Source organism: Glycine soja, chromosome 20, assembly GCF_004193775.1.
Source record: "Glycine soja cultivar W05 chromosome 20, ASM419377v2, whole genome shotgun sequence".
Lineage (NCBI taxonomy): Eukaryota > Viridiplantae > Streptophyta > Magnoliopsida > Fabales > Fabaceae > Glycine > Glycine soja.
In genome coordinates this window covers 43866052-43880299 of record NC_041021.1, presented here as the reverse complement: position 1 = coordinate 43880299, position 14248 = coordinate 43866052, and the positions used below count along the sequence as shown (strand labels likewise).

Genomic DNA, 14248 nt, shown 5'->3' with positions numbered 1-14248 from the left:
AATTTATAAATTGATTTAACACGCTGGATAACATGTGACGCACTTATCTAATACTACAATTTTTTTTTCTAAATTTAATTACCTTTTTCTTAAAAATAAATTAAGAAAAAAGAAGAAGAGAAACAAAGAAAGACAAATTTACTTACGAATAACGAGAACAATCTTTTTCCATTATGCAAGCAACTCGCCGACTTTAATTTTGCGACTTTTGATAATCACATTCATAGCCTTCCAAATATTATAATCCATATATATATTAACCACTCCTCACTTCTCCTCCATTCCCATCTCCAATCCTCTAACTCGTTGACCACCCCCTCTTTTATTTTTCCGACCATTCCCTACACCACTTTTGTTTTCCTTCTTCTCCCTCCTCCACCTTCATCAACCCACGCTAGCTTTTCCCTTTTCCATGTTGGATCACAACCCTTCTCACAAGTTTTCCCCGATTCCATTCCAACCTTAACAACAACAACACACCCCACTCAGCACTTACTTCCACCATTAAACTCTATATAATCCCACAATTGCATACTTCTTCATCTTTCTAACCTCAAAGTACTTTCTAAACCTGGGTCCTCTCTCTCCTTCCGATCTTCCTTAACAACACATTTATAAAAACCATCCAATTATGTAACTCTTCCCTTTCTAGTACCATATAAACTCCCCCCCACAAAAAAAAAAAAAAACTTTTTTTTATCTTCATCTTTCTAGCTAACCTCAAAGTTTTCAAACCTGGGTCCCCTCTCTCCTTCCAATCTTCCTTAGCAACACATTTATAAAAACCATCCAATCATGTAACTGTACCCTTTCTACCTTACAAATTCCCCAGGAAAAAAAACACAAAAAAACACAATTTTTTAATCCTTACATTTGGAAAATGATGTAGTGTGTTCACTATCTTTATCCAATTATCCTTTTCTAGTTATTTTTATCTTATATTTGTGAAGTTTGAAAAACAAAACAAAAAAAGAAGGATGCCGGAATCGGAGACAGGGACGCCGACGGCGGCGTCGGTGCCGGCGACGCCGGATACTCCGGGAGGACCCTTATTCACGTCGCTGCGAGTTGACTCACTGTCGCACGAGCGAGACTCGTTCGCAATGGCACGGTGCAAGTGTTTGCCGACCAAGGGCCATATCTGCTTCACTGATTTCTCAGTTGGTGTTCCACTTCCCAATGTTTCTCTCACTCAAAAGGTAAGCCCCTCTCTATTTCGGTCAACGCCTTTTATTTGCATTTTTCTTACTCTTTTTAATCGGTGACGTAGCTACGTAGCGTATCTTATTTTTTTCTTTTCCTATCTTGCCATTTTTATAAATTTTATTTTTCTCTTTAGTTTACTACCCATAAATACCAAATTCACGCGGCGGGGTTAACATTCACACAATCACACACATTGCGTACATGCAGGCTGTGTGGTGTGTGTTCCGGTGAATTTGGCTTTTATTATACTGTAATTTGTTATCTTTTATCCTTTCGATATATAATACTTTTTTTATCTTGTCATACAGTAGGAGAATAACTTTGTATATTATTATTTTTTATTTTAACGATGTGTGGGTAGTATATTATTTACATTTTATCATAATGAGTTTTTTCACAAATATCGAGGTATTTTATCCGTCTTTTTATATAATAATGTTAGATTAATTTTTTTAATATAAATTTTACAAAATAAGAAATAAATAAGCCGTCTATACCCATATAAATATACACATTAAAACCATGCATATATATAGTTAAATTTGTAAAATGTGGGTTAACTATATCTCATTTGTAATTGGAAGAGATGAACTGATTTTGAGGCAATGAAAACAACTGTAGAAGATGAAAAAAAAAAACTTACGTTAGTCTAAAATATGAATTAAATTACATTAGATTAGCTTAATGTGCTAAAACTCAATTTAAACGAACATGTCATACAAGATACAACCCAACTTGAAGAACTAAGAATATATTGGCTGGTGTCAATTACATTTTTTATTCCAATACAATTGGGCAACAACCAGTCTTTCTGGCAATGTTCCTTCATTTAAAAATAAATGTTAAATGAATTATTAAAAGAAACGTTAGAAATTGAATTGGGCATCATTCTAAAGTCTAAACCTATTAATTCGACTTAAGCCAAACCTATCATCTCTCTCTGTATTCCTCTAAACCTGTAGTATTAGCAAGTCCCCCATTATGTACGCATCATCATCTTTCTACACACGTCAATAATTTATACAGTATTAATTAAGCTATACGCACACCTGTAGTACTTTATAGTATTAATTAAGCTACATGAATCAATAATTTCTACTGATTAAGATACACGCATCAATAATTTCTGCGCGGATAAAAAAAATCAAGATTTTTTAGTGTAAATTAAGCTTTCATTTCTTGGACTACCTAAAGTAGAATAAAAAAAAATTAAGGATTCCAATCAAAATATATTTAGAACATATTCAAATGTTTTAGGAGTTACATTTTCAAGAAAACCAAATCATAATTCTGGCTTCTTGAAATTTCATAAATTTATCTATTGCAGTTAAGAAAAACAAAACAAAAAAAAAAACTTTGAAACAATTTTTCTCACAAGGATTTGGATGTAGAGAAATATAGATGAGATCCAACGTTATTTTTCCGTTATCTTCTCTTCTTCATTTTCCTTTCCAATTTGGCTAATCCAAACGCAGGGTATAAGCTTCTGTTAGTCTTTCTTCATTTCATGTCTCACCTTTGATTTTTTTTTTCTCCTGAAAAAGACAAATAAAAACTGAGTTCTCTTTTTCATTTCATGTCACACAAGCATCACCTTAAGCACGTTTGCCTTCGACTAATACCTACCCCTTGTATGGGTTAATTCAAATATCGACTCAAGATTTCCAATCCTTCTATTAATAACATTGCTTTCCTCTCTTAGTTGATGTTTATGGTCGTTGACTACTTTGCATTTATTTTCTTCCTCATGTTGTCCTTTTTCTGTGACCTTTTGATAAAGGCAAGTTGAATCGTGTTCTCAAATTTCCTATCCTTTGACTTTGATGCATACCATCATTATTGAAGTTGAGATCTTTTATTTCACCAAAAGTGGTTACAAAATTCATTTTAGTTTTATTGCCTATAGAAATTGATACTTTATTTTTCTATAACTTTTACTTCTTTTACATCTTGAAATAATTACTACTTTCAAGTTTAATTTGTTCCAAATATGTATATATTTATTGATTTATAAAGTTTAAAAATAATAGTTACTTTTTTCTAACAATAACAATGGTTTAATGATTTATTTGTTTCCTATAGATTTACGATAATTTTTTTATTTTTTATAGTTTATATTTTAATTTTCTTCTAATCTTTATAGTTTATATTTTAATTCTTTTTTAGTCTTAGTTTGAAAGTAATTTTTTTAGTTTTTATAATTTATATTTTAATTTCCTTTTAATCCCTATAGTTTGAAAGTGATCTTTTTAATTCCTATATTTTATATTTTAATTATCTTTTAGTAATATTATCAATTACAATTAACTATAAAATATTAGCAAATAATTTGTAACTAATTTATAATTTTTAATAAAAAAAATAATTGATAATTTATAACTATTTTTTTGTATTAAGACCTAAAAAGTAATTAAAATATAAATTATAGGAACTAAAAATATCACTTTTAAATTATGGAGATTAAAAGAGAATTAAAATATAAAAATAGGACTAAAAAAATTAGAAGAACTAAAAGAGAATTAAAATATAAAGGATTGAGACTAACACTTTTAAACTATAAGAACTAAAAAGGTATGAATATTAAAAATTATAGGGACCAAATGAGTAATTTAACCTAAACGAAATAAGATGTTATAATTAAATAATCTTATAATTTTATATAACATTATACATGATTTTTTACAGTATTTCTTATTCTTTATTAATAATCTTAAAGTGACAGTAATGTTAAAATAAAATACATAATTACGGCAAATATCGTGCACTGGCGTTTCAAAACTTCGAGACAAAGATAATAAAAATCCTTTTATATCATTACCTTCAAAATTAAATATTATGCATTGGCATCTCAGACTTAGAAACAGGGTAACAAAATCAAACTCCTCTTTTTAGTTACAATTAACTTATAGAAATTTAATTGAATTAATTTTAAAAAAAGCTGAAATGTATAAATTAATTTCAATTTATGAAAAAAATTTAATTTCTTTTATTTTGTTAATTTTTTCTATTTTTCTTTTATAAGTAATTGTTAAGGAATTTATCCAAACTAAAACAAAAATAAATAACCAACCCAAAAGAGGTGTGTCAAAATATTTTTTTTTATTTCCATGGATAACATTGTCACATTCATAATCAAGGTCATACCTGTACAAGTGAGGCTTCGAACTTCTCGTTTCATTTTGTTTAGAAAAAAATATATTTTCCTCTTTTGGAAAAGTGCTTAAGTTTTTCTTCTTTTAATTTTTTATTTTAAAAATGTACTTTTTTTCTTAATAGATGAATATGAGTCATACTTAGCCTTTTTAGAAAGAAAAAAAAAACTTAAGAAAAAAATATAACTAATAAATTTAGTGTTAACTTGATAAAATTTGAAAATGTAAATTTTGAATTTTATTTTATTTTTGGTAAAATTTGATGTTTGGTTAGTGAGATTTGAATATAAAAAATTTAGTCGAATTAATTTATAAAAAAGAATTGAGTAAAAATAAGAATTTGAGAGTTTATTTCAGAAGTTAAATAAAACCCCAACAAGGCTAGTATAGGCCCCATAGCTTATGAATTGTTTGTGTGGGCTGCTGCTTCCTGCACTCCCGCTATTGTTTCTTACACTTCCCATTATATTATAGAAAATTCGTTCTGAAATACAAATTACATTTTGAAATGGATTTTTCATAATGTAATGAATAGTGTAAGAAGTAGTGAGAGTACAGGAAGTCTTACCCTTGTACGTCCTGAACGAGGGTGTTTGTCCCTTGATGGTAACTTTGTAATTGAAGCTAAAGGCACATGTCCATTAGGTTTGGAGTTCCATCCCCACAATCTGAAAAATCAACAATCCCCACCCCTTTTCAGCTTCCCAAGACCTGAAAAAGTTGTCATTTTTTTTGGTTTCCCATGACTACAAGTTTGTTTGATGTTACGTAACAAATGAAGAATAAAAAAAAATTACATGCATATTATCCGTTAAACTCAAATGGAACAAGAATTTACTATTTTTCTATTATACACGGATACCATAAAATAATTTTATATTACATCAATAGCATATTTCATGTATAATAAATTTATGACTTTTATGACAATTATTAAGTTATATGAATAATAATTTATATGACAATGTAAAATTATTTTACACTATTAAAGCATGACCATTAAACTGATTTTTTGTTTTAAGGTTGAGTAGAATTAATTTTAACATATATGATTTTAGTATGTTAAATAAAATTGAGATGAGTGTTCATATTAATGTCAATTATAGGTGTGATCATATCAACAATTCAACATTAATATATTGGGTCTCATAAAAACTGTGTAGTGAAGTGTGTTTGGTTGAAAGTATATTAAGATATTGACCTTTGAAAAAGTTCTCATATTATCCCTCTTATAACAACCGATAAATAGTATATATATATGAATTTCAACTACATATTTACATTGGAATTAATGAAGTGTAGGAATTAATTCATAGTGCAAAGTAAACAGGCCCTTAATAAATTCAATAGGTAAGCTCCAGTAATATTTTGGTATAAAATACAAGTATTTTATCTTACAACTTGCAACATTTCTATTATTGCACACGAATAGGCACAATTCTTACATAAACTCAGATGTGTTTGTGTGTTTTTTTTTGTATTTGGAATGAAGAATACTCCAATGGTCCGTGTGAATGAATCAATTACACATGTAGAGAAAGCAAAGTTAGAAGTAAACAATGTACAAGAATCAATCAGATTGTTTAGAAAAGTACAACACTGACACAATTAAGGAGGATTATCTCTCTTTAAATTAGACAAGTAAAATCCTGAATTCAATATGTACAAATACAAACTTGAATGGTAGGAGTTATGTCCTGTGACTGTGAGCTTGGAATTGAGCACTAAACAATGGTGTAATGATGAACAAACAGGTTGGAGCAGAGTTTGTGGGGACTTTCATATTGATATTTGCTGCAACTGCTGGACCAATAGTGAACAACAAGTACAATGGAGTAGAGACTCTAATGGGAAATGCAGCTTGTGCAGGGCTAACAGTGATGTTCATTATTCTCTCCATTGGCCACATCTCGGGTGCACACCTGAACCCATCCCTCACCATTGCCTTCGCGGCCTTTCGCCACTTCCCTTGGGCCCATGTCCCAGCCTACATAGCAGCACAAGTCTCTGCCTCCATCTGTGCCTGTTATGCTCTCAAAGGTGTTTACCACCCTTTCCTTTCTGGTGGGGTCACTGTCCCTACCGTCAGCGTCGCCCAGGCTTTCGCGACTGAGTTCATCATCACTTTTATTCTCTTGTTTGTTGTCACTGCTGTGGCCACTGATACTCGTGCGGTGAGTTCATCCATTGCTTCCTATCTTGCAATTCATAATCATCAAATTGAGCTTTCGTTTATATTATAGAATTGGTGGTGTTATGCTGTGCAGGTTGGTGAATTGGCAGGCATTGCTGTCGGAGCTACAGTTCTACTCAACATTCTCATATCAGGGTAAGAAAGCTAGCTGTTATGAATTTTAAGAATGTTGAAGATTAACAAATGAATGACATCTTATGTTGATTAGACCAACAAGTGGTGGTTCGATGAATCCGGTGCGCACGTTGGGTCCAGCTGTTGCAGCAGGAAATTACAAGCATATATGGATCTATTTGGTGGCACCAACGTTGGGTGCTCTGGCTGGTGCTGGTGTTTACACACTCGTCAAGCTGCGTGACAACGAGGCCGAACCGCCGAGACAAGTTAGGAGTTTCCGTCGCTAGTTTGGCAACGCAACGTCGCTGTTCTTCCTCCACTCCACAACTCAACTCATCATGTATCTAGTTTCCTATTTGATTTTATATGTATAATCTAATTAAATAAAATGTGGGGGAACTCCGTATGATCCAATATGTGAAAAGTGTGTGTATGGTGTGTTTCAGTTTGTGTTATCATGGAAATTTTGCCTTGTGGATGTAGATTTTCTTAAAATGGCTAACTAAAGCCATGATTTGTGCACCTTGAAATTAATAATATGTATGGTTGTGTGAAACACTCATTATTTTCTTCTTCTTTCTTTTATCTTTTGAGAAAATTATACTTGTATTTCTTTTTTTTTTAATTGTATTCGACATCTCTCCTTTTTTGCACCCTACAAACATTTTCTTAATTGTTTAGCTCATAATATATTCAGACTCATTTCCTTTTAAACACTATTTAATAATTTAACAGAAAATAGACGCACGTTGATCACATGACTTTTAATGAAAATTTATGTCTAAAATATCTTTATCTTATTCCATAAAAGATATGACAATTTTCAACCCAAAAATATTTAACATTCTTCATTCTTTTTCTTATTTCTCTAATTGGTCGTGAACTCAAATTTTTGTTGGATGTGAACTCATCTTGTTGATACGCATGTGTTAACACCTTTCCTTCTTCTTCTTCTTTTTTAGTTCAATTTCTTTGGTGCGTATTATGTCGTTTGGTTGTTGTATTTTTGTTGGATGTGTTCCCAACAATGCCTATTGATTGAATATGGTCTTTTATTTTAAATTTTAGTGTTTTGTTCATGCATTTGTGTTTTTAACTTCTTTCTTTGAAATATTTATTTTTGATGATTAGGTGTTTGACATAATGTCTCGATCAAGACATGCATCTTCTTCGAGTGTTAGCAACAATGAAATAAAAATCAAATATTAAAGGAAAATTGTTATTGCCTTAAGAAATGTTCATTCACAATGTCAATTGTTAACTTGTTATTGAGTATTTAACAAAAATATTAGGACAATTTCATCTGCTTACATATTTCAATTCAATTGACGTTAGTTAACGACGTTAACATAAGAGAGTAAAAGTGATGTAAAAAAAAAGGAGGGATATCAAACGCAATTTGAAAAAAAATATAGAAAGTACGAGTGTAATTTACTCTTATCATTTTCTTGCTTTTCTTCTTCAAATTATTGTAGGAGAATGGATCTTTTGCTGTGAGATCTTCATGTGACAAAAGGCAGCTAAAATTTTATATTTATTTTTTGATAAATATTATTAAGAGTAGTGTTAGGATCACACTTCTTTTAATACATTATCTTTTATTAGTTAAAATTTATTAAAAATTATAGAATTAGAAGAGAGTCATTAAATCAAATGTGAGACTTACTCAATTTTGTGATTTTCAATAAATTTCAACTAATAAAAGAGTATATATTCAAAAGAGTGTGTTCTTAACATTTCTTCTATTATTACATACATGAAATTTCATTAAAATTTGTAAAATATCATCCGGAGGAATAAAGATATAATTTTTACACAGAAAAATCAAGTATAAAAAGTTTCATTTTAATTTATAAGGATATTTAGTTTATAAGGATATGAGTTTAACCCAATTTTGTCCATCCATAAATCAGAGACAAGTTTAGATTGATTCTTGAGTTAGGAGAAAATTTTGTCTTTTATGTCTGCCTTATCAGAAAGATTGATAAGAATCTTCCGGTGTGACTGTGTAAAGATATATTTTTGTCATCCTATTTGCTAACAACAATTGTTATAATAATTCATATTAATCACAAGCAAAAAGAATGTCCAAAGAATTATAGATGTTATTTAAAAATAGTCGAGCTAAATTATAACCATTTATAGGAACTGAATGCTATATTTAAGAGAAATATTATATAATACAGTAGTTAGACTTATAGTAAACCTAAAGAATTGAAACTAATAGAAATATTTTGGAGTTTTATTCTAAAGTCAAATACTCTAATTACAATAGTTAAAAACAAAAACTTCTGAGTGATTAATATCAAATCTCAACCTCAATCATTATTTAATGTGTAAGTAAAATGCGAGAACAAATCTATCTATTTGCTATATGCATATCCCATCAATATTGCAAACAATATAAACTACTTATTCTCACTCTTATCCCCCAACTCAATCCCAAAAGAGAGGGACTGGTAAACAATCCTTAAATTTCCAAAACTCATCACACATTGTTAGTGATTACATATTGTTTACATATATGATGCTGCATATCATACCTTCAGGTGTTATTAATATATTAATATATATACTAAGACTAAACTTCAGTAAATGCATGTTTGGTATCGCACCCTACATCTCCAAAAAGGCTATAAGAAATCTGAAGCAAAATCACGTGAAGGATGGCATCAATCCATTCACAGTTTCATCTAGGGAAACGATGCTTGGTGAGTCCAATAAAGTAGGCTTCCTTATCCAGTATTGCTGAAACCTCTGCCTTGCATACTCCTTATAGTCAAAATCAATTTTGTTCACATAACTCTGCATGCACATGCATAACATCAATATTAGTATACCTCACCAGGGAATTGGAAATAAATAAATAGATAAGTAAATAAATCTTACCGAAATAAGTCCCCACAACCCCCAAAATAGATGGTTTGCAAGAGTGTATTTTTCTGCAGCTTTCGCTAACTGGTTCACTTTAGCATTGCTTGGTTTATTGCCTGTGTACAGAGAGTTGCCAAAACAAATTTTAGACATTTATGAGATTCAGAAGCGTGGCATTTCATGACATGATTTCAACTTCTCATAACATGGAGTCATCAGGACAGTAGACTAACCTTCAGAACTCAGATAGTTGCGGATAAATCTTTGACGTTCCTCTAGTCCTGGTTTACCATATCCAATTTGGTGTGTCAGCAATTCAGAGTGATTTCAACAAACGTAAAATTGCAACTATACTATTACTCATTGTGGAAATGTAATTTGGGCAGCAAAAATATTACAAACAAGAACTTTACCTGGATACTTCGTGTAGTCAAGAACATGAGGTGTGTCACTGTGGTAATCTGCCACCATTTCACAAAAATGATTTGCGAGGTCATATGCAATGGGATTATAACTGGCATATTCATAGTCCTGTATCATTGAAAGAAATTAAAATACAAACAAAAGATAAGTTTACTGTAAAATATGAGCATATGACTGATAAAAGATGAAAAGATCCTATAAAAGTGGTATTATCCTCCTAGGTCCCAACATTGACACAGCAAGATCATGTACAAATTTCCATGGGTTTAGCATTCAAATTGTTGCAATAGCACTATTAAAAGGAAAAAAAGTAAGGCCACAACAAACACCAGAGGCAAAGAATATATGACCACAACTTACAATTATAGTGATTAATCTTGTCTCTTCATCCATCATTATGTTACCATATTGTAAGTCATTGTGACAAAAACCAATCTCTTGATATCCTTCAGATAACTTCTTCTCCAGGATATTTATTTCCTCATCCAGATTGTCCAAGCCAAAATTTTTTTCATCCTTTGGGGAGCACAGACTTTTGGCTTGACCGAGCCACTTCCTAGTAAATAACACATGGATAGCAATTAATATTCAGCATAGAAATGATAAAGGATTTTAAGATTGGTCTGAACTATAGTTACCTCATTCTGTGCCAAATCTGAACCTTCTTTGCACCAGGCATATGAAGATTATGGAACTCTCTCATCTTAGATGCTATCAAAGCAGATACTTCAGGGTCACGGAGGTCAGCAGCTGAGAGAGTCTAGGAAAAAAAAAACAGAAAAATAAAACATTATGCTAGGAACATAATTAACACTACTTGTATAACTCATCATCTTGACTTTTGACTTGTTCAATTGTTTTGTATCCATTGGGATGCATAAAGTGACGTATCAACAGCAGATAAAAATCACTGGGTGGAAGAACTCAGCCCTCAAGGAATACCATAGTGCATAGTTGATATGTGAGGCCTACCAAGTTATGCTGCTGGCTGATATATTATTCTAATAAATTTTTAATTATTTTATTCACCTTTGGAACTTAGTTCTTGGGTTGTCAAGACTCGAGATTAAATTTTGTTCAACATATCCCCCCCTTCATAATAGACAATCTTGAGTGGATAGCCATGATTAATTGAAGACAAATAGAGGATAGAAGTGTCTATTTTAGTAACATAAGTCATTACTTCGAGCTATTCCGCCTAAAACTTAATAAATCTTGGTTTAAATAAAAGGTCTTTAATTTCATAAATAGTGTCCACTGTCTAAGTACTCACTTTCAGAGTCCCGCATAGGAGATCATAAGGTCCATCAACTAGTTGGGTGGACCAAACAAATTACCCATCTACTACAACTCTTCAACCCAACCCTGAAGTGCCAAATATAAAGTTGACAAACAACATGTCAGCAGCTACTTAATTGCATAATTATCAAGTACCATATTTATTAATTAGCACTTAATGAGTGAATTAGACAGGAAATAAGACTTTCCAAGTCTGATATTTCCATATATGCATAAAAAAATTCCAATGCCCTTACCCCATCATTGTTTTATCATGTTTCTTTATTTCTGACAGAGAAATAACATTTAGGAGGGAGTGGAGGAATAAAGAATGGTGAAAGTAGCACCTAAGAGTACCTGATCCCATCCCATTGACTCATCACCATTCAATTTGATTTCTTAAAGATGCTGCTTAATTAATTAAATAATCGATTATTCCTAAACAGGTAAATGGTAATGTTATTGGTAACCCTCCATTGCTCCAAGAGTAAAGGGAATAAAATACGAAAAAGAAAGTATCAGTCCAAAGAAAAGCTTTTTGACTACAGAATAAAGTAAAAAGCTAATTCACTTTCAAACTGAGCATATACTCTCTAAAGCTCAAACACGAATTGAAATAAATCACTGCAACCAAATTTATTGGGAATAAATAAAAACATTAAAATCTATGGGAATATTTATTATTAAAGATAACCAGCCAACAACGGTGCCTAACACTAACCGAGTTTGAAAATCGGACAACATAGATGACTGATTCATCCTTACCGGTACTTGTTCACCATTGCATACCATTTTGTTAGTTTAATGTTATTGTTCTCAGTGTAAATTATTTTTCATTCACATCCAATTGCACATTGACACATCATTAAAAAAAACATGACAATAACAATAAATAAAATCAAACTTATCTGCTTTCAAAAAAACAAACTAAACTTATCTAATGATGCATTAAATCTCAGTTGACTTTTCTATCTAACATGGTCAAAATAGAAAGTTTTTAGTGCAATAAGTAAATTTTATCATTTAGATTTAATAAATCCTTTATTTTCTAACAAAACCTTTTTATTTTTGGCACTTGGCCTATCTACCTTGTCCACACAGTAGAAAAATAGTTAAATTAAGATTTAGCAAAATAGTAAATAGTAAATGCAACAAAAATGTAAAAGATTTTTATGTTATTATATAGTCACAAATTATCATATATATTATAAGTTTATTGATTTTTACAATAATTAAATCAAAAATTATATTTATCATTTTACTGTAAAAATTAGTCGACGGACAATTATAAATAATTCATTAGCAAAAATGTAAAAATTAACCCAAAAAAAAAACTAGATCAAAATTTAACTCCAATAATATAACCTCCTCGGCAAGGATAATTTTCTGCTCCATGTAACTATCATGTAAGCTTTTGTAAAGAAAAAGAAGTATAAAAAACAAAGGAGATAACATACTCGGGCATGAATAAACTCCTCAACTCTGCCAGAGGTGAATCGGCCAAGAAGGCGTGGACCCTGACCATGCTTTGAAATACAGTCAAAGTTTCGAATTTCTTCTTCCCTGTCAAAGAAAACTTCAACACCTTCCCCATATAAACGAACCAGAACCTTTCTGATCTCACCACCATTTTTGGTTGGCCAGTTTATCTGAAAAACCTCATTGGTCATTGCACCATTCAGTGGAATCACCTGCAAGGTGTTCACATCATCGATCACATCCCCCAAATCCGAAGCCACCGCAGCAAGCACTTCCATTATTTCTTCTTGTGATCCGCACCCTTTCAACAGTTCAATCGCCTTTATGGCCATCGTCAAAAACAGAGGAACTCTGTTCGTACCCAAAAAACAGAGGAAGCTGAAACAGAGAGTTTGGTTAAGTGCTTTCCTGCATGCACAAACACATGGAGAAAGATGCGGGATTTAAGAACCCAGTTGCGAGAAAACTTCACCAACCGATGACCCTTTATAATAAAATTGCAAAAAAAAAAAAGTAGAATTGCGTGAATTAAAAAACTACCCCGTGACAGAGAAGTACAGAGTTAGAAAACAGGGGAAATGCTGCCGCTAAAAGAGTTTGAAAATAGAATATTGCGTGAAAAAGACAGAAACTTTTTCGGAACCCAGTTGAGGAAAAGTGTCCGGGATCAAAAATCCGTGAAGAATGATTAAAGGGTAAGAAGAGAAACGAGAAAAAGTAGAGAATTGGGAACTGACCAAAGAAGCAGAAGCAGAGTGAAGAGTTTGGTTATATGAAGCAGACACTAATGTTCTTTGTTTGTGAAGTGAGAAATCTGACAGCATATATATAAAAAAAGAGAGGGAGAGAAAAGAAGATGAGAATTCTATTAGCTAAAGTCTTGGCCGTTTACAGTGCGTATATATTTGGTGTTTGTTTGACCATAGATCTTTATTTTTTATTATTAATAATTTTATTTGAAAAGAAAACTCTTTATATTGGTGGCTTACAATGAAGGATTTCTTGTTATTCTAAAAGTCAAACTTGCAGATAGTTATTAGCTAAGCAAAATCAATGAGAATAGACAGATGGAAATAGTAATAAAGAAGAAAATTCTTACTTTATACCCACGACTATTTCAATATATCAAGATAGCAATTTATTTGAATAACAAAGTCATATTATTATTTTTTACGCATTATTTATTTTAAAAAGTCACGGTCATCTTTTTCTTAATTTCATTTGATAAAATTAATTGTAGTAATAGTTTCATGAGGCTTTAAGTTTTTAACTATTATAACAATTATAGTTTAAATTTATAGTGGAAAGTACTCGTATTTTTTATTAAATTAACTTTTAGTGAGAATTTTATCATCGAATTAGAAAAATAGTAATGAAAACTCTTATCACATAAAAACTCGAATTTATTGTAATAAGACTTGAATTATTTTCAAACCGACGTTGCATCAAAATTAAATTTACAAGTTTATGCTTGAAAAAGCTTTTACACAACTTGACTTTGGATGCTTCTCAAAAGGATACAAAG

The 14248-nt window shown here is 31.1% G+C and overlaps 2 protein-coding genes across 4 annotated transcripts; one reads left to right on the top strand and one right to left on the bottom strand.

Annotated features, from left to right (window-relative positions):
• Positions 1-262: 262 nt before the first annotated feature.
• On the top strand, positions 263-7234 carry LOC114402222 (probable aquaporin NIP5-1). Its single transcript, XM_028364716.1, has 4 exons — positions 263-1199; positions 6113-6532; positions 6626-6687; positions 6761-7234. The coding sequence occupies exons 1-4, from the start codon at positions 978-980 to the stop codon at positions 6954-6956; spliced, it is 900 nt and encodes a 299-aa protein (XP_028220517.1). The 5' UTR covers positions 263-977; the 3' UTR covers positions 6957-7234.
• A 1727-nt stretch (positions 7235-8961) lies between these two features.
• On the bottom strand, positions 8962-13580 carry LOC114403734 (probable choline kinase 1). Of its 3 annotated transcripts, none has more exons than XM_028366865.1 (8): positions 13461-13580; positions 12702-13131; positions 10605-10726; positions 10327-10522; positions 9957-10074; positions 9777-9824; positions 9559-9659; positions 8962-9474 (listed from the first exon to the last, which is right to left on the bottom strand). In XM_028366865.1, exons 2-8 carry the CDS (start codon positions 13053-13055, stop codon positions 9325-9327), a joined length of 1089 nt encoding a protein of 362 aa, XP_028222666.1. In that variant the 5' UTR covers positions 13056-13131; positions 13461-13580; the 3' UTR covers positions 8962-9324. The 3 variants fall into 3 exon arrangements, with proteins under 3 accessions (XP_028222666.1, XP_028222668.1, XP_028222667.1); XM_028366867.1 differs by having other exon boundaries at positions 9304-9474; positions 12702-13101; positions 13461-13562; XM_028366866.1 differs by lacking the exon at positions 13461-13580 and adding an exon at positions 13264-13440 and having other exon boundaries at positions 9304-9474.
• Positions 13581-14248: the final 668 nt, after the last annotated feature.

Coding starts and splice junctions, on each gene's coding strand:
- LOC114402222 (XM_028364716.1), top strand. CDS start 978: ATGCCGGAATCGGAGACAGGGACGCCGACGGCGGCGTCGGTGCCGGCG. Junction 1,200..6,112: donor ATGTTTCTCTCACTCAAAAG/GTAAGCCCCTCT, acceptor ATGAACAAACAG/GTTGGAGCAGAGTTTGTGGG. Junction 6,688..6,760: donor CTCAACATTCTCATATCAGG/GTAAGAAAGCTA, acceptor TATGTTGATTAG/ACCAACAAGTGGTGGTTCGA.
- LOC114403734 (XM_028366865.1), bottom strand. CDS start 13,055: ATGGCCATAAAGGCGATTGAACTGTTGAAAGGGTGCGGATCACAAGAA. Junction 10,727..12,701: donor AGGAGTTTATTCATGCCCGA/GTATGTTATCTC, acceptor TTTTTTTCCTAG/ACTCTCTCAGCTGCTGACCT. Junction 9,825..9,956: donor TGACTACACGAAGTATCCAG/GTAAAGTTCTTG, acceptor ATGGTAAACCAG/GACTAGAGGAACGTCAAAGA.